This window comes from Lissotriton helveticus, chromosome 8 (assembly GCF_964261635.1).
Source record: "Lissotriton helveticus chromosome 8, aLisHel1.1, whole genome shotgun sequence".
Lineage (NCBI taxonomy): Eukaryota > Metazoa > Chordata > Amphibia > Caudata > Salamandridae > Lissotriton > Lissotriton helveticus.
The window spans coordinates 269097821-269125240 of NC_136069.1; the positions used below are offsets into that span (position 1 = coordinate 269097821).

Sequence of the window (27420 nt, forward strand, 5' to 3'; positions counted from 1 at the left end):
CACAACAACCTAATCACCATTCTCTACACCCACAACTCTTACACCTTTTCTCTTATCATATCTTTCTTTGAGCAATGCACTCACGATCTACCCAAACGTGATCTTTATTTTTTAACTTAAATGGGTGATTCCTTAGTGGCAGGTTCTCTTCCTTTCAATGCAATGAAAGGAGAAATTCCCGTAACAGAATGGGAAGTTACTCAATGAGCCCACATCATCTTGTTTAATTCTTCTCTCCAAACTAGTCCATTTGCCAACGACAATTGGATATTGTCCATAATAATCCTATTGACCCTTTCAACAAGACCGTTCGCTTGTGGTCTGAACAATGCAACTTGAACATGTTCAGTTCCAAAATCTTCAAGAAATCTTTTCATTATACTAGACACTAATTGCACTCCATTGTCAGTAACCAATGTTCTAAGAATCCCTTCTTCCATAAATACCTCCTTCAAAAACTCAATTACCTTTGTCGCTGTGATATTCTCAACTGGTTTATAGTAAACCATTTACTATGATAGTCCACTAAAACAATCTAAAATCTACTCCTAGTACCCAACCTCTCCACAGGACCCAAAAAGTCTAATACTAACTTTTCCCAAGGATGGTCAGGAACTTTCACACATCCCAAAGGTGGTTCACGTATAACCTTGCCTTTGTCACTGTTACTACAAGCATAACAGTCCTTAATCACCATTTCTACCTCTTTGTCCATTTCTGGCTACCAGAAACTTTGCCTTAATCTCCTCTTACACATACTTCTCCCAGGATGACCCTCATGCACCAGTTTAATAAATCTTGGTCTCAACATCTTTGGTGGTACTACTAGATTGCACCTTAAAATCTTTCCAGAGTGAATACTTAACTGATCCTTTACCTTAACATACTGTTTCAATTCTTCATCCAGACTTGAAATATCACTCCATCCAATTGTTACAGCACTCCTCAAATTCTCATACATCTCATCGCCTTCCAAAGCCTCTCTCCAGTGCTCACTTCTCAAGGCTAATTCATCTCCAGAAAAATTTGATATAACATCTACTTCAACTAGAGAAGAAGCTTTGTCTTCCTCAACAATTGGCAAACGAGATAAACAGTCTGCCACAACATTTTTCTTGCCCCTTACAAAATCAATCGTGAAATTCATGTCCATGACCGACAAAAGCCATCTAGAAATTCGAGGAGTCACGTTACCTTCTAGACCTTTACCACCTTTACAAATATACAATAGTGGCTTATGATCTGTTCTGAGCATGAAGGGCAACCCCCAAAGATAAAACTTAAAATGGTGCATTGCCCAACAACAACCTAATGCTTCTTTTTCTATTGCTGAGTAAGATTTCTTAGCACCTTGTAGACGATGCGATGCATACCCTATTATCTTTTCCTCACCATCAACATACTGTGTCAAAATAGCACCCAGACCTACATTACTAGCATCCGTCGTCAATACAGTCTTTCTATGAATATCAAAATGGCTTAACACAGGAGCACAAATCAAGGAGTCTTTGATCTTGCTAAACGTCTATTCACAAGCTTGATTCCACTCAAATTCAATACCTTTTTTCAATAATGCCCTCATCTGCTCAACCAGATCAGAAAAATTTAGAGCAGTACTCTGCCAAACCAAGAAATGACCTTAATAAATCCTTGTCGACAGGCATCTGAGCTTCAACAATAGCTTTCACTATACTATTTTTCAGTTTGATGCCCTTACCAGATATTTCATGTCCTAAATAGTTTACTTGTTCCTTTCTCAACTGACACGTCTCTTTTTTTATAGTCATGCCATGTTCATCAATCCTTCTTAACACTTCATTTAGAAACTCATCATGCTTTTCAAAAGACTCGCTCACTACAAGAATATCATCATGGAAACACAAGATCTTATCCATCCCTTTAAAAATATTGTGCATCATCCTTTGGAAAACCGCAGAAGCTGAGGCCAATCTGAAAGGTATGCGGCAATATCTGAAAGCGCCCAGCGGAGTAACAAAGGATGTTAAAGCCCTCGACTCTGGATATAAATTTACTTGGAGGTAGGCAGCCGACAAATCTAAAACTGAAAAAACCTTACCACCACTCATTCCACTCAACATTTCCCCAATATTGGGAAGAGGCTGCCGATCCACCCAGATATTTTTGTTCAGATCTCTAAGATCGATGCACAAACGAATCTTGTTACCCTCTTTGGAGGCGACCACAATGGGGGCAAGCCATTCTGATGCTTCTATCGGTTCAATGATTTTATTTTCCAACAATGTATTCAGTTCTTGTTGAAGATGTTCCCTCATAAGTAAAGGAATAGGCCTAACTTTATGTACCACCGGCACTGCATTCTTCTTCAAAATTATGCGATGAGTGAAGCCCTTCAACATACCCAATTTGTCTGTAAAAACATTTGGAAATGCAGACATGAATTTCTCACTCCACTCTGTCCCAATCTCATCTACTCTTTCCACAACCGTAACAGGTTCTTGACTATTGGGATTTAGAATTATATTTAGATCTTTTTGGTGCCGCCAACCTAACAAGTTAGAACCATCTTCAGATATGTATACTCTTCCATGAAAAGCATTCCCTTTAAAAACAATATCACTCCACAACATACCAATGATATTGATAGTTTTTCCTCCATATCCAACTGCCTTCATATCAGATTGTAGTAAATAATTTATCTGCCCTTTTAGTTGTTTTATTAAAATGGTTTTACTGATAATAGTTAATAAACTTCCAGATAAACTAGGACTTTTACTATAGATTTTCCAAGCATGACATCACAATGTGGCCTTTCAAGTTTGGCAGTGATTTCCCTTTTTGCCACAGCATCATTGGTACAATCAGTGTTATGATACTCAACCACATTGTCACTACTAGTTTCATTAAAAATATCACATTCATCAATTGCAACAATTACATCTTCATGAATTTCACCAAGATGTTCTACTACTTTTACATTAGATTGCTGTACAGGTCACATTTTTGTCCTACACATTTTAGCTAAATGGCCCCTCCTTCCACAAGTCCTACAAATTGAATTCCTTGCTCCACAGGTTGGACTCGTGGCAATATGTCCTGGCCCACCACACCTATAGCAAATAATCGTTCTTCTCTCAGGTATCTTATTTGTACCTCCCTTGTTTCCTAATGTCTTAATTTCTTTCTTTACTTTCACCTCTTCTATATCAATAGCAACAACATCTTTTTCTGATAATTTGCTGCATGGTTTCCCCACATCAATTTCCTTCAACCAAACAGCAGTATTCTTGCAATCTGAATGGCTTCATCAAGAGTCGGATCCAAAGATAAAAGTCTCTCTCTGATCTTTTTGTTTTTCGTGCATCTAACAAATATAACATTTCTTTATTTAGATATATAAAACATATATTTAAAAAATTCTTCCAGCACATTAACACAATTTTATAGATTAAAAGAAATTGAGAAAAAAGCAAATGTAAAAACAGAGTAAAATTTGGCCTTCTTATCAATGATTACTGCAGCATATCAATTTAGAATTTAGCACTCCCGCACTATGCAGATGAGGTTAAAGCACAATTGTCCAGTTTTTCTAAGAGACTATACACTTGCTGAATGAATTTGGCCAATTTTATATAAAACAGTGTTCTCTAAGGACAGAGCAGCAATAGTGGCATGTCTACAAGTCCGAACTCCCAGCCTGATCCATTCTGGCCTGAGAAGGCGTCTACGTTGGAGAATAAAAAAAGGGCATGTACAAAGCACGTGCAAAAAAGTTTCATTTGCTGACCTACACCCTCTGCACGTTTGATCATCCCTTTTTCGACGCCATACAGGAAGATTTTGAAGGAAGCGCCAGTCTCCCAGTCTTAGGGCGATCAGACATCGCTTTAACTGATAAGGAAAAGTAGTCGAAAGGTAGTTAGCCGGGGATAATCGTTTGTAGGAGTTGACTACTGCCCAAGCATGGCTACGTTTCGCAAGGAGAGCTTTGTCCGTAATCAGGGATTTAAGTCTTATAGCTTTTTTAATTGTGATTTTAAAAGCGGTCTGGCTTGGATTAAGGGCCCAAAGGTCCACAGCAGACATTTGTTGGGTGTAGTAATTTAGGAGGCAGCCAAATGACCCCCCCGGATTGCTCACACTGATTTCAATCCAAACCAAGAGTTCCAGGGTGCCATCTTCTGCCTGTCTTAGTTTGTGAATCAGGTTAAGATATGAGCCAGCATTAGAGAATTCGTAGTTAATTAAGCCCAACTCTAGTGACCTGAGCTGGTGAGGAGGAACTCGGCAGATGGAGCAGTTTCTTGTAGAGTTTGATTGTCAGTTTGTTTAAGGAATTGTTCATTTTACCCTTAAAGATCTCAATGCCATACGAAAGTGTGGGCCCGATCTTTGCTCTAAGCACATCCAGTAAAGGCAAGAGCGTGGGGCCTGAGAGTCTCTTCGATAGCTAGCCAGGGATACCCTTAGCACAGTGGCCTTGGCTGCAATCACAGTGCTCTGCTTGGTGAAACTGCCCCTGGAGTCCAAATGGACCCTAAGTACTTGTACGACTGGCCAATTGAGATACTTTCTTTGTTGATTGTCCATCCTCCACCGCTGTATCGTTTTTTGCCAAACGGAACAACCATCGTTTTTTTCATGTTAATTTCTAACTGGTTGTTGACCGTGTAATGCATTAGGGCATCAAGGAGTCTCTGAAGCCCCACTCTGGTGAGACTGAACAGTGCCAGGTCATCGGCATATAAGAGACTGCTTAATGCTGTGCCTCCTACTTTTGGTGAATGGCTGATTTCTTTCTCCAACGTGCTTGATAGGTCAGCAATAAATAGATTAAAGAGGAGGGGGGCCAGCACGCATCCCTGTTTGACACCGCGATAGGTCCTGATTTTCCGGGAGAGATGTGCGCCAGACCCTAACTTCACTCGAACCCATGTGTTGGAGTACAGCATGATGATGGGATTCAGGATATTGTCTGGGATTCCCCACTCCCTCAGTTTTTGCCACAGAGCAGCCCTAGGCACCCTGTCGAATGCTGCTTTGAAGTCGACAAAGCAGCAGAAAATCAACTTTGAGTTTGTAAGGGCTTTGTCAATGATGGTAGAAATTGCCAATAAGTTTGTCATTGTTCCTGATTTGGCGGTGAACCCTGTCTGATTCAAGGGAATCAGATTTTTGTCCTTTGCCCATTTCCTGAGATCCTCCAAAATGAGGCCTGCAAAGTGCTTTGCCTCTATGTCCAGCAAGGCAATTAATCTGTAGTTGTTCGGGTTGCCTCGTGATCCAGCTTTATAGATGGGATGGATGATGGCACCTCTCCAGGAGTCCGGAATGGTTTGATGGCGCAGGGTGTAATTAAAGAGATTCGATAGCACCTTGGACCAAAAGGGGACGTCGGACTTGAATAGCCTTTGCGGCAGGCCGTTCGGGCCTGGGGCTCCGTCTTGTCTCCCTTTCGTCAGTGTTTTGACAACTCTATCTTCAGACATTTCCTCGGATGAGGTAAGCCCCTGCGTATAATCGGGTGAGAGGTTCGATGTTTTACCCGCACCAGTGTCAGAAGCCCATATTGGTTCAAGGCAGTCGTGGTAATCTTGTGCCTGGAAATGCTCTGTCAGATACGTGATCCAGTCTGCTTCCTGGATGTTCGCAGATCCAGATGATGTTGTGTTTCTGTCGGTGTTGTTGACAAGAGACCAAAATATCTTGGAATTCTGTTGTTTGCTTTCCCATACCAGTTTGACCCAGAGTTGGGTTTCCTGGGCCTTTTTCTCTTGGGTAACTGCCCTCCTGAATGTCTTTTGGGCATGACGGTATGTAACGAGGAAACTGCTGTTCTCTGGAAATTTTAAAAGCAGCCTCAATGCGTTATTTCTCGTTCTTTTTAGTGTTTTTATCATAGGGAGGGCTGTTGCTCCTACTGGTGGTATCCGATTTGGGCCCTGCCTTGTTGCTGGATAAGTTCTGATCAAATGTGCGCATAGCTGCGTCCATATTGCTGTTAGGGAAACCGTTTGGTCTAAGACACCCCTGATGAAATCCTTGCTTGTATTTAAGATGCACTGACAGACTCACTCCATTTCAGGCGTTTTAATTTGTCGGAATGTATTCCTTTGTATGTAGATGGAGCCTTTTTGTGGAGGGCTAAATTTGTGGCAAAGGAAATGACCAGTGGCCTGTGGTCGCTTTCGGGCCTTGGCAGGACGGAGAAGTTAGCCAGATTGAACAGAAGTTCCGAGTTGCATATGGTGAAGTCCAGGTAGGATTTTGCTCTTCCGTTTGACCAGGTCCAGTTTGGAGGGGAGTCAGTTGCTGATCTTCCATTCACAACTAGGTACCCTGCGTTGTAAAGTCTTGTCACGGTGACCTCGCCTAATGTGTTGAAGGCTTGCACAGGGGGTTTAGATTGGGGGACCGCCTCAATGATGCTAGTCATGTTAGGTCCTTCTAGGTCTGCTGTATTCCCCTGGAAAAGGTTGGTGTTAAAGTCCCCTGTGATAATGCGGTCCGAGTTGGGATATACTGTGGCTATATCTTCCATTATATCGCAGAATCTGGCCAGGTGGTCTTTCTTTGTGCGGGTGTTAGGATTAATGTACACGTTTATAAGTAAAATCGGTCGTTGTCTGCTCCGTAGATTAATTTTAACCCCCAGTAGCCAGTCTTCTTTCAAGTGAAGTTGACTGAATTCGCCTCTTAGGTTGTTGGATATGTATGTGGACAGCCCGCCTTTAGGGTGGCCGAAGCGGCTGTCCCTCCGTGCCGGTTTCCGATATTCAATGAATCCTTCAATGGGGCGGTCCTCTAATTCCCAAGTTTCCTGGAGGGCAATTGCCACATGTTCCCCCAGGAAAGACATAGCGTCTTCATTTGAGGTTTTTTGATGTAGGCCGCAGATATTCCATGAGCATAGTAAAAAGGGTGGCACCCTCTTACTGCTGACCACACTGTGCTGTTGTGCCCCTGGCGGCGGGAGTGGTTTTAATAGATTGTGTGTTTTTGCTGGTGAACCTGGCACAGATGTTCAATTTCTGCTTTTTGTGGCCAATACTGCTGGCAGCCACCTCCAGGCATGGTCTGGTTCTTTGTTACCGCTATTTCAGGGGATTTAGGTTCTATATCCGACCCTGAGGCATTTTTTAGAACAGAGAATGGCCTCCCATGCTCTTTGTTTTTGATGGAGGCCGGCTTGCTGGGTGTGGTTGCTCCGGATAGCAGCGTGATTGGATATCCAGGTGTTAAATAAGGGTACACTCTAATCCCCCAGTTCCGCAGTTTAGCCTTGTGTTCAAGGAAGGCTCCTACCCAGCCTGCCTGTGTGAAAGTTACAACGGTGACCTCGGAGGGTTGGGTTCCTCGTGGGGGAAGGAATTCAATGGTTTTGATGTTATTCGTGACCAGACCCTCTAGCCCCGGTATGCCTTCCGCTAATTTCAGCAGATTTGATCTGTTGAGAATATCGTGCCACCCCTTAGCTTTATACTCGGGGGCTAATAAAATCTGATGACACGATTGGTTGTCACTTCGCGGCTCTGGAGCAGTAGTGGGTTTGAGGATCGGTTTTTCGATTGTTACATCAGATCTATTTTTAAGTGGCTTTTGTGGTGCCCGTTTTGGTTGTGGGGTGTGACTGATCATGGCAGCTATGTCGTTGCAAATGGTTTTAGTGAAACTCAGTTTTGTTGTTAAGTTTTCATTCCCGAAAAGGGGGAGATCCATTAGAAGCCGGGATTTTCCTGCCGCTGTCTCTTGCCCAGTGTAGCTTGCCCTAGCTGGGCTCACCCTTGTGCTTGTTGCAGGATTGCTTCCCTCTGCTTTAGTTGCCGAGGCAATTGTTGATAATCTTAGACTCTGAGGGCTCCTCTCCAGTTCTTGAGTGTGCAAGTCCACAGTTGGACCGTTCAAGGTTATTGTTGGGTTTGTCTTTGGGTCCACTGTGCTAGGTTCTGTAGAGGATTTTTTGTTTTCGGCTCTCGAGAAGATCGGGAAGAGATTCTGGTGGGCCATGTTGGAATTAGCCCTGAGTTTGTTTCTTGCTTTGCGTTGACGTTTACGTTCTCTTTTGGTGCAAGGAGGAATAGGCCCAAGAGAGGTCGAGGCTGATGGAGCGGGTGAAGAAGCAGAGCTGTTAGTTCGACCGTCCACAGATTTGGCATGCTGGTCTGTGGGCCCGGTTGAAGATGAAAGAGTGCAGTTTTCAGACGTTGGGGTCGGTTTTATAGGCGCACTGTGAGGGTGACCATTCATCGATTGAAGGGGGTTAAGTGATCCTGTAATTCCCGCTTCTTCTTCCTTTGTCGCTGTACTTTTGTTTCCACAGTCCTCCTGTGGTTTATCCTGTTCTTGGTGTTTGGTGAGTTGCAGTTTAACTGGCACGTGTCCCCCTCTCAGCTGCTTTACTTCCCTGATGACAGTGGAAAGGCAATCTGGTAGCAGGGAGAGGGAGTCAATGATTGGAGAGCAGCAACACGTTGGTTGAACAAAATTCGCAGATGCTTGTGCCCTTAGAATTAACGAGTTCAGTTGGTCTAATTTGCCGTCGATCCCTGACGTGAAGAGCGCCAGGGTGTTTAGTAAATCAACTTGCACCTCTAGTTTTACTGAATGGTAATTAAGTGCAGTCACGATTTGTTGAAGGGTCTGCAATAGTTGAGGCCAAACACTGGTCTTAGTGTCCTCTTCTATGTTGAATTTGCCTTCCAGGGTGATACTCGGGCTTGGGGATTCTGAGGAAATCTTAAGGAAAAGGGGCAAATCCGACATGGGCTGATCATTTGCTGCCGTCTGCACTGATTGACTTTGACATGCAGTCCTTGTGAGGCCAGAGGCCGGAAATAGCTTGAATGAAGGGCTTGAATCTGTTGGTGCTATTAATATTTTTGTTGTTGGCGAGGTAAGCGAGTTTAGAGATGAATAACTGCCATTGAATTGTGCTGGGCCAACTTGTCCGTGGATTTCCGCCGTCGTTGTTTGCTGTGGGTGGCCCTTGAATGGCTTAAGTGGGGGGTGTAGGAGTTGTGGCAGCAAGGGGGAGGCCTCAATTGAACCCATAATGTCTTCCAGCTGCGATTGCGGTGGGGGGACAGCCTCATTGTCGTCTGCCAGAGGGGTGAGAGGCTTCTCTGGTTGTAGAGGAACGTTTTGGGAATTTTCCATGTTGTAGTTGGCACAGGTAGACCCAAAAGTGTAAACCCCTGGCGGCTCTTTTGTTGGGATTGTGTTGAATACCCAAGTTTGCGGTGATGCTTTAAGGTCAAACCCTGAGTGGTCAGAGGCTGGAAAAGTTGTTGCTTCCGAGGTTTGCGGGTGTTGCTCTAATAGTTGTGTTAATTCTGTTAGTTCTGTAGTTTTTGATGGAGTCTTTCTAAAGTAGTCCCGTAAAGTTAGGCTCTTAGGTTTTTGGGGTTTTGATGTGTGCTTAACGAAGCCCTGAACCCCGGCTGCGTCTGGTTGCTTGGGCTTCCTTCGTTTAGGTGCAGTGTACTTTTTTCTTTGCCAGATCTCATTGCTCCAATATGGACTTGGTGAGTGGAGATATGGGGACCAGGTTTTCAGTTGTGCTTTGTGCTTAGTGGCACCAAACAGCAAGGGTCAGAAGACAACCGGCAGGTTCAGCAGGCAGGTGAAAGCTTGCCCTTTCCCTTTCCTTTCCTTGACGCTTTCCCTTGTCCGTGTAGGGACACACTGTTGCACAATTCCTTTGTCCCTGACCCCCCCAGGTTCGGTGGTTGAATCTAATGGGGTCTGGCAGGGTCCAATTGAGACTGACGAGTCCGGCCGGGTGTGGTGAAACTGAGCAGGTAAGGCTGAGAGTGCGTGTATATGATGAGTAAGGGAGCGTGTATATCTTGTACAAGAGGAAAGGCTAGCTGGGCAAACTGGGGGCTGGTTGAGAGTGTCTCGGGCTCGTCTGCCTCTTCTGGCACCTCCGCCGCCTCTGCCTCTACTGCCATGTCTCTTGGTGCTCCTGATTACTCCTGCCTGTTCCTGCCCTGCCCTGCTTATGCTCGACTTGGTGCTCAGGGGTCAGAGCTCGGGATGCTGGAATTGAGGCCGGAGCTAGATGCTGGTGCTAGATGCTGGAACGGGGATGAAGGGGGGGGGCTGCATGCAGCGAGTTACTGCCTGTGGAACGCAGGGGTCCGCTGAAACTAATGCCGATATAACACAGTGCCCGAGTAGCTTTCCCTGCTCACCCCCGCTCACCATCTAATTCAGGCTGTGGTCCCTCGCGGCTCGGCTCTTCCTCGCCTTCCCTCACTCGTGGGTGGGGAGCCGTATGCTGCTTGCCAATTGTCGTGGGTTGTGAGTCATGTGCAAGGAGGCTACCTGGAAGCTGCCTGGAGGCTGTCTGCAAGGGGGCAGGATGTAGGAGGCGAGAGGCAGAACGTTTTCAGGGCGCCAATTCAATACCAATACAGTGCGCTTCACAGCGCCTCACCTCTCCTTACTGCTCCTCTATTCGTCTCGCCTTGTCTCTCCGGTGCAGTCCCGACCGCAATCACGGCTCAGTCTACAGGGCTGCTCACAGTATCACGATGTTAGGATTCGCTGCAAGCTGCTAAGTTTGGCGATGGCGTTTTTCGACGTTCTCGGCGTTTGACTGCTCGCCCGCTCGCTTGCTTGCCTCAGCTGAATCTGCTATGATTACTCTCCACTCGTTGACAGTTCTCTGCTGCGCTCTGCTGGAATTAGAGGCAGATGTGTGACCATAGTTGACACAGCATGGTAGCGTATTAGTCCAGTTTTGGTGAATTAAAGTATACTGGTCCAGGGGGCATATTCACTCTCCTTGTAAGCGGCATAGAAGGGACGATAGTATTGGGGAGAGGAAAAGGAACTCCCTACAAAGTAGTGCAATAGGCTCTTGCACAGTGGTGAATAAAACTATGGGAAATGTCACTGCTCACACTGCACGTTTGCCAAGACAAAGGCTCCACACCAGGGGATTTGTTTAAAGAAAGGCTGAACCAAGCGCCGGCAACTCCTGTTGGCGCTAGTTCCGTAATATAAAGTCAAACAAAAGAAATGCCACGGTTGAACTCGCGTTGGAGGCGACGCTGCCGGCTCCTGCCGTGGGCCTCTAGGGGATTCCAACTGAAGACCCGCATGCGCGGTGTAAGTGACACAGACTGAGGCTACCGGCTCCGGCTGTGCACCTCAATGGAAGTTGAAGGGTTAAGCGACTGCACTAGCGGTCGGCTCCAAGAAATCACTCATGGCTACAGCTGCATCAGGGAAACAATCTAACAATTTGATCACAAATTAAAGACTCCATTAAACCCTGAAACTCACAAGTTACTGCCAGCCCTTGTAAAGCAGCTACATAGTTTATAATATCCTCATCTTGAGATTGAGAGCGACAAAAAAATCTATGTCTTTCAAAAACTACATTTAGTTTGGCAGTAAAAATGTTTCTCTAATATCATGAGACATGTCATACACATTAATTGGTTGTCCATTCCCAATTCCCAGAGAGATTTCAGGAAGGTCATCATAGATTCTTCTACCTTCAGTCCCCAAGTGATGTCATAGTATTGCTTGTCTTTTTAAAGGACCATATTTATTGCCCCCAATTGCTAATAAATAAGTAAAAAATATCTTTTCCCACCTTTTCCAGGGCACAGCAGGTTCACCAGGAACAGGTAAAAAATTAGGTGGTGTTGACATTCCCTGGTCAGACATACCTGCAAAGTAAATCTAAAACAACAAACTACCAAAAATAATTAAGACAACAATCTACCACAATAAATTAAAATAAAGAGTTAAAATAACAATCTAAAATAATTATCTAAAACAATAATTTATTGTGATCCAGTGTATCAAGAAATGTCCACTGTATATTTCTCCTTTTTATGCAGGCAAAAGTCTTATTTCTATGTCCATGTAAGTATTGTGTACAGATAGACTTTAGTCCTGCTTTTATTTTTAGTTTCTCAGCAAGACATTAGACAGGAAATGAAATGGAACAGGAAAGGACTTGACTCCTTCCCAAAACGATGACAAATCAAATGATGTACAGCTGTAGGTAATTGTGCCAAACGTTTTAAAGAGCTGAAGCTAAATACTGTCAGACGATTTTTACTCTGGACGATAAACAGTGTCAGCCGGTTTTATTTCTTTATTTTCCTTCACACGCTGGCTGCGCGTTACTATGGACGATAAACAGTGTCAGACGGTTCTATTCCTATACGATGTTTCACACGCGCTGCCAAATACTGGGTTGTGCGATACCAGCACGAGCTCCGTTCACGCTCGGGGATGTTTACTTTTAATTACAGACTCAGCAGGCGCTTAGTTGCACGCGCTCCTTCACGCTCGAGAGGCCACAATGGTGTTTACATTTAATTAGTGGCACAGCAGGCACGCACTAACAGACACGAAGTCTTTCACGCTCGAACTCGATGTTTATTTTTTATTAGTGGCACAATAGGTGCTTGGATGCACACGATGAAAAATACAGTTTTTAGGCGTGCACAACTATGTATTGTTAAATACAATGTTGATTCCAACAAGGCTAATTAAATCGGATTTTCACACATTTAAGTATGCGCTTTCAATTATAAGCGTTAGTAGGATTGAATAATGTCTCAAAAATAGAAATTGCCATAAATCCAATTATGTCAATTTGAACAAAACGCTTAAATGAATGTAATACGCTGAATAATCCTCAAAGAAGACACAGTTGAGTCAGCAGAGATTTAAAGGCCAATATAAATCAAAGGTCAAAGTCATTTAAATTATTTAGATTCTTTTCTCCTTTGCCTTTAATTAGATTAGTCCTTGAATTATCCAATATAAAGCACCACAGATTAACTTCAACTCACGATTTTCAATGTAATTCTTCTGAATTCTCTCAGTTTACCGCTTAAATACAAGGGTGAAGGTCACTGTATACACGGCCCCCTGCGCAGTGGTCCAGTTGTCCTCGTCTCCATGAAAAGTGTAGTAATCACACTTAAAATTCATTAAAGTTGAAGTTGTTTATTCATATACTGCTTATCAGTGACCCTCAGCTTCAACTGCTTAAGAATCTTCCGTGATGTCACTACTTACATTAGTAAGTTCTCTCTTAAAGAAGACATCACCACACAGTCTTTTGTCGAAGCCAGGAATACAGAAATAAGGAGCTCAAATCAGCTCCCACCTAACATGGTCCACAGAATACAAAATGACAACACAAATGTCAACCTAAATATGACTTCTTAGGGCACATTTTAGGCCTAGCGGTTACTGCTAATCATAGCCTTCTAAATGCTAACAAATGATAACGTAAAATCAGTCCATGTGAGTACATAAATGGCCAAATTATAACAGAGGCATTGGGTAGGGACCTCTTTTTCACCCTAATAAAAGAATTCCGTTGTCGTTATGGGCAAGCGGAAGGCTATAGAGGGACTTGCTAAAGGGAAATCATCAAAGATAAGAAAAATAGACGTGGAATCAATGCTAAGCAACAAATGCAAACTCGTTAACAAGAGCAAAACAAAAATCCTCTCTTTCTATAGCAAATTTGTACCCAGGTTCCCAAGTACAGATTTCCATACCACTGTGTAAAATAAAAGCAACAATCGAGCGCCCGCCTTTTGTAACAGACACCCACCATCCCCAACTATGTCTTTCATACAACACGGATATGATGCCCCTCAGGAGACGCAGACTTGGGCCCCAACTGAGCTAACTAATATTGAGAGGCAGAGAGGTCCCACCACCTATTGTGTGCTCAAAAAGGTTCTCCCCTTAGCCTCTGTATCTGTGCCAGATGATGACGCCATGGTTCCCCTTATACAGAATTCCAACCCAAATATGCATATACAACAGCATGGGAATACACAAGTAAAAGTCAGCGTAACACAGCCCACCTAAAGTGCCAGAAATGCAGGCACACAGTGTTTTTTAATAATCTAATAACAATGCTCAACTGATAATTGAGCTTGAGCAGAGATTAGACAGTCTAACAGAAGAGGTGGCTAATCGAAAGGCAGTAATAGGGAATTTAACTAGGTATGCCGATTTAGACAGGGACGCAGTTTCGGTCCCGGAGGAACCTTGTGGTCGCTGTAGGAGGAGCCAGGCTGACTCTCACGCAGCTGAACCACCAATCTAAGATTACAACACCCTAGTAACGGAGGTAAACAACCAGAGGGCCCAAGTACTGATTTACAAAGAGAAAATCACGAGGATAGGTGCAGCTGGGATAAGAGAATGACCAGTAGCTATAGAAGAGCAAGAGGGAATGAGTACAAGGAAAGAACAGAGGGCGCCCTAAGGTACACCGCTAATAAGAACACTCAACATAACAAAAATCAGGGGAGATATGCCAACAAGTATGGAATAGGAAGATATAGTCCAACATGAAAGCAGGACCATTATATGACACAGCCAAAGCAATATCCATTTACTATTGGTCTAGAGTGTAGGCAGACCACCACCACATATAGAAAAATTAGTAGTCCCAGACCAGAGGGTTGGAAAGTTTATATGACAAACGTCCCCAAGCTTAACCTCTCTGTATACAGGTAGGACAAACAGTCACTCAAAAAACAAGGTAATACACTGGATCCGTCATTAGTGTAACTGCCTATCAGTAATACACTCAGACCTAGTGGAGGCAGAGGGCTTAACAAGTAAAAACATAGCCCACGAGACACTAATCCGTACATTAAAAACAAGGAGCATAGCTGATGGATTAATAGCACCATCTAGCACTTTGGTGAGATTCAAACTATACAATCCTTGCAGCATAACAGAAGGGACCCAATCAAGAGCTTGCTAATCCCAGACTACTACCACACCCTGGTCTTTCGCAAAATAATCTGGAGACAGTCGATTGACAGGCAATGCTTGCCCCTACACTTGATCGGAATACCCGGCTTTTAAGCCTGCTCAAAAAAACAACTCTACTCTAATTGACTTCGCTGTCATGCACCATGTTAATCATGAAGACAGAGGAGATACCGGGGTAGATTCCTTCCCAGCCAGTCACCAACACCGGAGTGAAGAATCACAGTTATTAGAAAAGCGCCTAATATCATGGAATACAGCTGGGCTGAAACATAAATTAACAGATTATGAATGGCAGAGTATATATATCAAAGTGACTTCTGCCTGTTACAAGAAACTTGTCAATGGAAGCCCCTTACAAGCTTGCCCATAAAACATTCAGTTTCAGTGCCATCCTCTCAATGAGAGGCAGACCATCAGGTGGTCTAGTATTATGGGTAAAAATCACTCTAAAAGTTTAAACTTCCCGGCTGGAAATTCAATCACAGGATATTTGGGGTATAAAGGTAAATACACACAAAGCTGAAATCCACCTACTAAATATTTACAACAGACCAGGACCAGCTACTAAGGAATCTCCAGTGATAGAGTTACTCGATACATTTTTAAGTACAATTGATTCTAGGGTAATAGTTATTGTAGGGGAGATTTCAATTGTAAATTTGAACCAGTTGCGGGGTTGGAGGCCATTCCCACTATCCCATACTCAGTTGCACAACTGATTTGATTAGTCTCAGGGCAGGGACTTGGGGCCTGCAATGGCAGGCTGCCTACAGATAGACCAAGCGCTCATACATTTAATAGAGGACCAACTAAGAGCAGAATCGACTATATAATGGCCACTGTTAACCTGTGATTAAATATATTCGATCTGAAAGTTGATACCAGAGATGATAGTGATCTCTACCCATTGTGCCTAATAATAGCGGGATCCCTCTTTGAAACTAGCAACAGGGGAAACAATAATAGTACTAAAAACCCAATTCAACCAATGGTTATCAACAACCATGGAGCCCTGAAATGGCCATGGATCATAGCCAACGGTAAAGCTATGCTAAGGATTTATAACACTTTTTCAGACATCATAGCCCCTATATCGAATTACCTATTCCAGAGATCCCTATAGTGCAGATACATTACACTTACACTGTGCTAGATAAACTGAAACTGTTCCTGAGTAATCTCCCCAGAGACAATGAAGTGGCCAGTGCAGCTACCTACCCCTCAACTAACCACTGGTACAATAGTGAGTGCCACAAAGAGTGAGTTTCTAGTGGCTGCAAATTCTAATGATATTGAGGCAATAAGGGACTAAAGTGCCAAGTATAAAAAAATTACTGATACAAACAAAAAGAGACTGGAATGATGGTGTCTGGGATGACCTGATCACTGCAGCCAAGACTAAGGACCATACGGGTTTCTGGAGATTATTAGCTAAGGGCAACAAAACAGGCAGAATAAGCATGGATCTCTTTTTAGATTCAGGTACATAGTATAGTCATTTTTCAAATTATACTCAGACTATAACCGAACATACAAGTATACATTTAAGAGACACAATAATGCCCCCAGCAACCGCCCAAAACAGATAAATGTATGCCCCTTATTTTAGCATAGAAGAAACCCTGGCAGCCGTAGAAGCTGTTAAACCAGGGAAAGCCCATGGTCCCGATAATATTTCGGGCAACCTGTTGAGACACGACAAAACAGTAAACCTTCTCTGCAATGCGATGGCGGCCAGAGACCCATTACTAGAGCCGTGGAAAGGGGCAGGAATTATCCCAATTTTTTTTTTTAAAAAGGAAACCAACAAGATCCTGCCAACTATAGGCCCATAAGCCTAATCAACACTTTACAAAAGATCTATGCTAAACAGAATTTATTAAAACGTAATGCCTGGATAGAGAGAAATAACATTATTTTGCAGTATCAAGCTGTGTTTAGAGTAAGAACCAGCACAATTGAACAGGTCTTCAGACTTCTCTGCATAGGATGGAAATATACTATTCTAACGAAAGGACACCTGTATATAGCTTTTATATATTTAAAGGATGTCTTTGATCTAATCCCCAGAGATTCACTTTGGAGTTCCCTTAAAAATCAAGGTGTGCCCGAAAACCTTCTCATACAGATAGTCAGATTGCATGAAGAAAACTATACTAAAGTCAGATGAGGACCCAGTGGTGGACTTATTGAGTCAATATCTATAAGGAGAATAGTAAGACAGGGTTGTGTGCAGTGCACCCACCCTCTTCTCATTATATGTAAATGATGTTGCTAATCATCTTCTAGGGAGCGAACATGATTTGCCGAAGTTCGGGGGGCTGCCAGTACCGACTCTTTTATTTGACGATGATACCATTTTACTATCACAAACCCCGAAGGGTCTTCAGAACTTATTAGATTCATTTAGCGAATATTACAATTCAAAGGGTCTTGAAATAAAATCCAGCAAAACTAACTATATGGCAGTTAAACCCCATAAATCCTTCAAGAAAAACATCATAGTACAAAAACAGAAGCTAGAATATGCGCCCAATTTTAGCTACCTAGGTATTACGCTAGATACTAACTAACTTGATATTCGCGCCTGCAAAAAAGCAAGGCTATTTTGCGTCAAAACACCATGCCAATACTGGAAAAACATCAGAATAGTGTATCCAAGGCTGTGTCCCCAGCACCTGAAGTTTATAAATATGGCGCAAAATCTGCAACCCATTATGGTGTAGAACTTTGGGGAGTAACTAGCAGGGGATGAAAATGAGTTCTTTAGGAGGCTATTATGTCTTCCCTTACGTACACATATGATCCCTATAACCGTAGATCTGAACATAAAGCATAGGGATAATCAGACCAAATTGAGACCGTTGCTATTCTGGGTCAGTTTGTGGACCACAGAAGAACTCTTAAATTACAAAGAGGGGTTAAATGAGATCATAAGACTTGATCACTTTTCATAAATCCAGATCACTTAGGGACGGAAAACATCCTTTACAACGCAACTTTTACCACGCAATGCTTTTACATCGCAACTTTTACAACGCAATAATTATTTTGAATGACTGCAATGAATTGTAACAAACATCGTGTGAAGATGGCCGCTGTGAAAAGTGCAATGATGGATAGGTTCTGATACCGTCATCTATGTTGATGCACAAGATGAAGTTAATACGTTTAAAATGCTTCCTCGCAGTGGTTGTGGTAAACACCGACCAAGGATTATTCCGAAACGCGCTTGTTTGGCTGTGTTGTTTGCTGAATAAAACAGCGGATTCTACACTCTCCCGAGTGCTCTACTTTGAGTTAAAAGGACCACGGAGTTTTGATTTGAACGTGGAGCACCTCCACGCAAGAGCATCCACCTGCGAGTGCCCCGGATTGAAGATATTACAGGTAGCGCTATATAACTACACTCACTAAAATTAAGTAAGCTAATGTAGAGATGTGTCTGTTCCAGTGGTCAAATAACTAGCACATAACCCAACATGCATTTATAAGGCGCACGTTCACCAAAGGGCCTCTCAGTGCTGAATAACAGATGTTTATTGTTACCCAACTCAATGCTACTCATTTTATCGACCTCAGACAGGTAAAAGACTGAAAGGACTAACCGGGATTTGAACCTGGGATCATGAGGCCCAACAAAGGCCCCTACAGTGAAGGCATAAGTCCACTTAGCCTCCAGACCTGGCACCAAAGTAATATCCCCACAAGACAGGAAAAAGAAATAATAACTGAAAAATATGTTTTAATTGTCAAGACACATACAAAAGCACTGCAATTTGAAACATAGTGTTGGCTATTATAACAACAAAACTATTTTCTCTATGTTAATTTGCGAATATTGGACCACACTGGTACAAAAATCAGGTGTGACTGATGGTTAACAATTGTTTACACAGTTCTAAATTAGACTAGCTGAATCACTTGCTGAATTATTAACATGTACAGAATACACATCTGGTGACATGTAAACAGTCCCTTATTCACTGCGCAACAAAACATGTTTTTGTTAAGAAACTTTAAATTCGCATAAGTCCTTTAAAATTGGTAACCTTATTGGAATGCTTGTAAAAGCAATTTTACTTTGGCATCGTCTACAACACCTCTAACTGAAAGGCTACTCGTACTCCCCCTCCCCCCCCCCCTCTAAGTTTGCTTTGCAAAATGTTGGGGGTTCCAGTCAACTAATATACATTTTACAGCGCAATCCCTAGGATGCCAGTAAAATTTGAACGTTAGCACTATTAGTAGTTAGCCTTTTAGTTTGCAGTAAACCAAAATTGAATAACAAATATTTAGTTGTAACAAAACATATTTAACGTCTTCATATTTTCTGTAGCTATTAAAAAAATACACAGAGCATTACACAGACAATGCTCACAAAATAATTAAATTTATTAATAAGGCAACCTAAAATGTAAGCATTCTTAAGATGCTCTGTGGTAGGGTAGCACATTTTTATCACTGCAGATCTTATGCAGGTCGCAGATCAGCGAGTGCCTCTGCTTTTTGTGCGATATTGAGAACAAATGTCTTAAAAATTATGCTCACTTTTTAAGTTAAACGATCTACTAAAACAAACATTTGTTCAATTGGCCACTGGCAGAGCAACAGCAATCTGATATATTTAGAAAGGCAATACTTAACTACATAGTCATGTGATCTCAAATCACAAGGTGACTGGCTTAGTAAGGTTCACTGGTTCTCTTGTACAATAAAGAGATCTATCCACATGAAAACAGCTGTCTTAGCAAAATAGAATCTAGATTTGTGTCAATGTGTGTGTGACGTGCAGCTCATTCTAAATCTACAACTTACAGAATATCTGCCCAACATATTAAGGATTTCTTTCATGCAATGGTTTTGAAGACTGGTATGGACTTGAGGCCCCGACTACAGAATTACTGACGAAACAGAGAATCCTGGGAAAGATTTGACAAGGAAGGTATCTTCAAAAAGAACAAAAGATGAGGCCACAACATGAGCAGTGTAACTCTAGACTTCGTGTGTGCACTACTCCAAGTTCTCAATTTCCATTTAGAGGCATGCTACTCTAGTGTGCGCTACATGTGGGGACATCAAGATGTGAAAAACAAACAGCCAATTCCTACTGGTGGGATTATGTACCAGCAGGCAAAACAAAGAGTCAAGTTTATTCAGGCAAGAAATGCAACAAGACAGGTACTCCAGGAATAAACTGGAAACAGGAAAGTTCCAACTTAAAAAGTAAGCACCGATGAAAACGCACCGAAACAGTGCAAATCATTGAGGGACACTCGCCTTATAGTGTGGAGATACAGCAAAGGCCACAATGATTTGCCGAAAAAAAATGAACGTAACTAGTTTGATTACAACCGTGTAGGTGTGCAAAACAAAAGGAATTTAAAGAATCATGAGCAGGGGGATCCGGTGACAATACTGAAATAATCGGTGAACATGAAGAATTTCGAATGTTGTTCTGCTGTTGGAGGGTGGCCCTGTAAAAATGTATTGAACACTCAAACTCAAGTTTATAGACATTCACAAAACTTTTGCAGGTTGACTAACATAGCTAAAGACAACAGGATGAAAATAAAAAGTTGTAGTGGATAGGGTTTCCACAAAGAAATGAGCTGCACTCCTAAAATACATCAGCAATCTTCAGAAAGGTATGAATCAACCTCAGACATAGGAATTTACCTAAAGGAGTACCTTTCTCATTTTTGCCAGACTTTTGTAAAATCCGAGCCATTATAACTGGATACAAGTGGGAGTATTAATAAAAGGAAAATGCATTTTGTATAGTGCAAGTGCTGGTAAAGTGCACAGTTGCACACATGTATTCAGGTGAGGAATTCCTTTTGGTACATAAAGCAGAAGACCTGTGCAGTTGCTTTGGGAAGACAAAGGGAGGTGGATGTGTCTATTAACAACGGCAAAGCATGCATTTCCATTCCACCACTTTCTATTGGCATTTAACAAGTGGGACAGAAAACTCCCATTGCAAACATAACTGTGCTGCAGATTATGCTAAGGCCTTCCTTGATGCTACCAAAGAATCAAGAAGACCAGGATGGATGTGGAAGGGACAGATGTGTGTGTAGAGAAAACTTCAATAGCTTACAGCTCGGGATGCATACAGGAGGGTGGGAGCAGGAATATTATCCAACTTTTTTCTCTTTAACATGTCATTGATACAAATCCAAACGAACTCAACAGGTAGAACCACATTTTTTGGCCATTAATTCTTTCCGACAAAAAAATACACAAGGCCTTCGAAAATCAACGTGGCAATTGCAGACTATAAGTTCCACCAATGATAACTTTCATGATATTTGGTTGAATTATATATCATGTCAGTTTAATAGGGTATATTATGGTAATTTGACATTGATGGACATTTAGTATAAAAACCTGTTTTAAGGATATTTAGGATGGCGTGATCTGACATCATCCATATTATGTGGTTCGTAGACATTAAGATGCCATTGGCAAACAGCAACAGAGAAAACGACTTTACCTTATTTTGTTTCTTTAAAGCCCTGTACTGCCAACTCTAGTTACAAATCACTGCTGCAATTGGTTATTTTGTATGCTATTTTCTTTTGGCTTACTTAGAAAAATGCATTTTGCTCAATACATTTCCACATAATCTGTCAATCATTCTGGTTTAAAATGACTGCACCATTGGAGAAATGGTGTCCGACAAAGGACCCAAGCACAGGATACTCTCTCCTGGAGCAAAGCAAGTTTTACACACAAAGACGTTTTGAAATGTCATTAACTTGCAGAGAGGGCTGCGAAAGAAGTCGGAAAGGATAGAGAGGGGAGCACAAAAAATGGGATGTGTGGTGAAGGAAGAGAAATCAAGACGGAGAGCAAGATATAAAATCGGGGAGGAGAGAAAAGGATGGATAAAAGGAGAGGATTCAGGTTGGTTGGGTAGGACAAGAGGGAGAAAGAGGTTTCTCAGCGATTCTTTTACTACTGAGAAATGTTCTCCCACACAGCCTTGCCTAGACTTAATTGAAATAATCTATTAGCCACAAAGGAAGGAAGTTCACATACTGAAAGGTGGTCATTGGATCTAACAAACGTGGCACACTGCAGGGATGAATCTGCCTTATATGGTATGCATGTAAAGCAAAATACACACCAGGGTACCGAAGCAGCACAGTGAAATCGGCGGTTGGAAACTGGAAGTAGGACGTGTAGCAAATACTGATCTTCATGTTTTATTTTCTATTCCTATGCACAGAGTCTGCCACACTGAAAGTTCAGGTAGCCATCTACAGCCAAATAGCTAAAGGCTGACAAAATCAGAGCATAAGAGATTCTACCTACAGGTCTGCTCAAGAAAAACATGTCACTAGCCAAAAGTTACTTTATTTACACAAATGTCGGATACCAGTTAGGGAATGCAAGCTATAACCTTTCATACCTACGTCCTAGTGCATATAGCTATTTGAGTTTACCTATAAAGCCAAAACTGTTAAAAAACCTAAAACTATCTCACTTAATTGATGTTGAGTGCCCACCAACACATTATGAAGCTCTGGGTGTTGAAACCTTGCTGGGCTTTTAATATTTTATTTAATCGACAACTCTACATATATAACCTGTGAAAATTACAGCATAAAAAATGCCCTTCTAGAAATAAAAATGATACGGTTACATTTACCATAAGAAGATATGTTATCCTCCTAAAAGAACTACAATTGGAGCTGAAACAGTATCTGAATTTGGCTGGCAGCAAGATGAGCATTTTGCATTTTTATTCCAGACCACTGGAAAACAGAACATGCACCATTATATTGTTGAGAACCGTGAAAAAATATTTTTTTTAACAAAAAGGACAGCCTAGGGACCAGCTCTACAAAGAAAAACACTTGGTATAACTGGTCATATAAGGTTAGAAAAATAATATGCAAGAACAGTCGTTTCCTTGAAAACACATGGTTTCTTGGCTGCCTAGGGCGAATACCTAGACAAAAAGGATGATGGTGTGACAAAGCCATCTTTCCTTTAGATTTCCACTCTGAAGTGGGAAATTAACATGGGTACACACTTCTTCGGTACTCAGTGAATTTGGCAATTGGAGGAAAAACACTGCACTGTTTCTTGGAAATGTAAAGTGTTCAAATGTGAAAGAAACTTTTTACATTCTCAGAACAAGTCTTGCCTACCTAGTTTACCACCTGCAGCTAATGCCTGCACTAATACTAAATTCATGATCTAATAAATACTGCTCATAATGTCCATGCACATACTGAATGAATTATTGCTACACTACACAAAGTATTAGAAGATGTCTCACTGGATGCAGAATAACATTACAATGAAAAATATGGTTCACAATATACCCTTCAATTACATAGGTATTTAACACCAATCGCTTCATTTTGATTCTACATCCACTATGAGCCGACTACAAATGGTATTCTGAATAGTCTTAGTGTTAATAGATTTCCAAACGGTTACATGGGGCACAAAAATTGATACGGTAGGTACGTTCACAAATATTAAAGCTAATGATATACCAGCAGAGTTATTGATTATGTCCTTCTCTTTGAATTCGCAGACGTTCTTTTTCAACTTGCAAACGCTCCCTGTCAATCTGAAGCTTCTCAGATTCAAATTTTAAGAACTGTAGCCTCTCTTTTTCCAGCTGCAATCTTTCCTTTTCAAGTTTTAGTTTTTCTGTTACAATATCCAAGGGCTGCACCACTTTTTCAGCTTGCACATGTTCATTCTCCACTGTAGATTTTTCTGCATGTACTACATTCAATCGGAGCTTCTCACGTTCCATTTGAAGCCTCTCCTTCTCTAGTTGAAGCCTTTCATACTCCATGTCAAGATGCCGTAATCTTTCTTTTTCGATTTGCAGCCGGTCTTTTTCTAATTGAAGACGTTCAGCTTCAATGTTCAATCGCTGTCTTTCAAGCTCTATTTTCTGCTTCTCTATTGCTACGTGCACATGTGAATCCCTGTATCCAAGCCTTGTTTGGGTAGAGCTCAGGGTAGCAAATTCTTCAGTGTGGGCAAAAACTTCTGTCATTTCATTTTCCCTTTTTGAATCAGGCAATACTGAAATAACCTCTTCTTGATCGTCAAACTGGTACTATAAGACAAAGAGAAACAGATGCTAATTAATTCATCGACATTACAACTGTATACAGCAGCATAGGACCATGCAAAAGGATCAGTAATACAGGACTGACATACTGTTATTCATTGCTGGCTCATATTTTGCACAATGGGATTTTTTTTGTAGTATTAGCAGTTTAAAAATAAGGTTTGTTATATTTGATAACATTCTTGCAACAACCACAGCACCGAAACCGCCCTCATCACCGCCACTGACGACATCAGGGCCCTGCTGGAAAACTGCAAAACCGCAGCCCTCATCCTTCTGGACCTCTCTGTCGCCTTCGACACCGTCTGCCACCACACGATTCTACAACCCAGGGATCCACAACAAAGCCCTGGAGTGGCTCACCTCCTTTCTCACCGACAGAACCCAGAGTCCGCCTCCCTCCATTCTGTTCCTTAGTCACCAAGATCACCTGCGGCATACCTCAAGGATCGTCCCTCAGCCCGACCCTCTTCAACGTCTACATGATACCGCACACCTACATCGTCCGATCACACAACCTCAACATAGTCTCATACGCCGACGACACCCAGCTGATCCTCTCCCTCACCAAAGACCCTGCCACTGCCAAAACCAACTTCCACGCAGTGATGAAAGCAGTCGCCGAATGGATGATGAGCAGTCACCTGAAACTGAACTCGGACAAGACCTCATCCTCGGCTGCACCCCCTCCGCCTTGGACGGCTCCTGGTGGCCAGCCTCGCTGGGAACTGCGCCGACACCCACCAACCACGCACGCAACCTGGGGTTCATCCTAGACTCTTCTCTGTCAATGACCAAACAAGTCAACGCCGTCTCCTCCTCCTGCTTCAACAGCCTCCACATGTTTCGCAAGATCTACAGTTGGATCCCCACCGAAACCAGAAGGACGGTCACGCAGGCCCTCGGCACCAGCAGGCTGGACTACGGCAACACCCTTTACGCTGGAACCACAGGCAAACTTCAGAATAGAGACTCCAACGCATACAAAATGCCTCCGCACGTCTCAACCGTGACATCCCAGTCACAACCACATCACTGCCCACCTGAAGGACCTGCACTAGCTTCCAGTCAACAAGAGGATCACCTTCAAGCTCCTCACCTACACTTACAAAACACTCCACAACGCAGGACCAGCATACCTCAACAAGCGACTCACCTACACCCCCAACCACCAGCTCCACTCCGCTGACCTCACCCTCGCCACCGTTCCACGCATCCACTGCACGACCACCAGCGGCAGATCCTTCTTCCACCTCACCGCCAAGACATGGAACACCCTCCCACCTACGACAGACTCAGGACCTGCTGACCTTCTGGAGACTCAGGACCTGGCTGTTTGATCAGTAGCTGCTCCCCCCAGCACCTTAAGACCCTCGCGGGCGAGTAGCGCGCTTTACAAATGTTTGATTGATTGATGGTTATGTTTTATCCTAGCTAGTTACTTTTCCTTGAATCAACCCTTCCCATGTGCCATTTTCTCCATCCAATTTTTCCACACCCCCACAGAGGCGAAGAGTGGAGAGATTGAGTAAAATAAAATAATGAGAAATAATAAAAGGCAATTCATTTATCTTTAACAGAGGAGACGGTAAGGTTGTAAGGAATATGCGGGGCTATCCTGTTCTCAGAAAGAACACACCAAGTGGGTAATCAAGTAAAACCTACCTAATTTCAAGCGTAGCTATTGGGATCAAACACCAAAAGGGCCTGGTATTCGCCAACATATCAGACTGAAGATCTGGCCACTAGAAATGCAGCCAGATAAGCAAGGTCCTTCAAAGGGTTTTCTATTTGAGCACAGGCTTAAAGTGGGGTCAAATAAGATGTTTCATGACCTGTAGGAAGTGCTTCTTTTTGTTACCCCCACTTTTTGCCTGACATCTAATGAAACCGGACTTTATGTCCTCTGCGTCCTTGTCAATCAAGTTCCCAGGGCCTGTATTTTTTCCCAAGACTGCATCTTTGAACCCACAGTTGGCACATCTCTGGCCACAGGTAAGCCTCTTGTAAACGGTGCCATGGGTACCAAGGGCACTGTGGATTGCAGTACCTGTTGTGCCACCCCAAGACGCTCTATACCCTAACACCAACACACTGCCATTGCAGCCTGCATGTTTTGGTGAAGAGAAAAGTGAAGAGTCGGCATGGCACACTGCCTGCATCCTACAGCTCAAGGCCTAGTTAAGTCACACCTCTAGCAGGGGTGCACTAGCCCTCATATGAGGGTACATGAGCCCTGTACCCCTACTGTGTCTAAATCCATTCTTAGACATTGTAAGTGGGCGACAGTAAAAATACTCACTCCCATGGCGTCGGTGGTCATTAGCTTTTACTTTTCCAGAAATAACTCCTGGTTTGGGAGTTTCTTTTTGGAATAGTAAAAACTTAAAGGTTTGGAGGGAGGGCCTGTCACCACTGACGGATGCACACCAAACGTTTAAATGGATTTGCATGAGCAGTTGTGCCCGAGGGTCACACAAACCCATAGAACTCAATGTCATGCCACTGGAGAACTTTGAATTTGTCGAGCAGAGTCAAGGCAGGGTACGTGAAGTCCTTTGCCACCCTGAAAGTACCATTTGAGAGAACTACAAGGTTTTCCGTCAAAGAAAGTTCCAGATGGTTGCACTGGGGTTCTGATAGAAAGGTAAGGGATGCACTTTCCAGAAATCCTTCTATAGTTGGTTGGAAATTAAAACTTTAGAAACGAAATGGCAGTGTGTTGCTTCCCACCTGCCAAGGATTAGACATAACCTGGTGCTGTGCAATTAACTCAAAAAGAAAAGTATCATTAATACAGACATGTGGTCATTGGTCTTACGCTTTTTGAATGAGGAGCTGAAACTCTGTCCATTTCATTATCAATGCTAGAACAAAACTAAAGGCTTCGCTGACCCTTTGCTTCGCTTTTCTGTGGCCAACCTTTCAGGATGGAAATCCACAGCTAGTCCCATGGGTTCAGAAACAGACCCAATGCCCTCACAGACCCTTCCTGCACCAGAGGAAGCCGGCACCAAACACCAACCTCAAGGACCACAGGTGGGACTCTACCCAACAAGCTCACTTTATTTCTGTTCCAACTTGTTTTGATATCACGTTCTTAAAGAGGTCCAGCACCCAGCTGTTTGTAGGCTAGTCAAATTGGAATGGCCAGAGTGGTCACAATGTGTGGTGGCAGTATGCCCTTTAGCTCTCACATTTATCATTGTAGTGCAGACGAAATCACATCTTTCCCTCTCATCGTTCAGCAGCTGGGTTGATCCTCTAGGAGTATGGCGCCATTGACATGAAGTTGCAATGACCGCCTGGGCAGCAAATAGCTGCAAAAGGATCAAGAAACACTAATCCTCAACTGGGAAGATAAAAGATCTTTCTGGTGCTCTTGTTACAGACAATGAACACCAAAACACTATTTCAACTATACAGAGCAATTTTTTATTCCTCTGGGTTGCCAATGTTTTTCTCTTTTTTCTCCCAATTTCTTGTGTTGGTGAGAAGAGTTCATCTAGCTCAAACACTTGATAATGAAAGTGAACCAT

The 27420-nt window shown here is 42.8% G+C and overlaps 1 protein-coding gene across 2 annotated transcripts in view; it reads right to left on the reverse strand.

The window, feature by feature from the left end:
• Positions 1–18494: 18494 nt before the first annotated feature.
• The window catches only part of LOC144772596 (myb/SANT-like DNA-binding domain-containing protein 4), a 67346-nt gene continuing 58420 nt past the window's right edge, over positions 18495–27420 (reverse strand). For both annotated transcript variants that reach the window (XM_078657027.1, XM_078657028.1), the window contains exon 4: positions 18495–23866. In XM_078657027.1, coding sequence (XP_078513153.1) covers positions 23294–23866 — 573 coding nt within the window. In that variant the 3' untranslated portion in view covers positions 18495–23293. The remainder of the gene's footprint in view (positions 23867–27420) is intronic.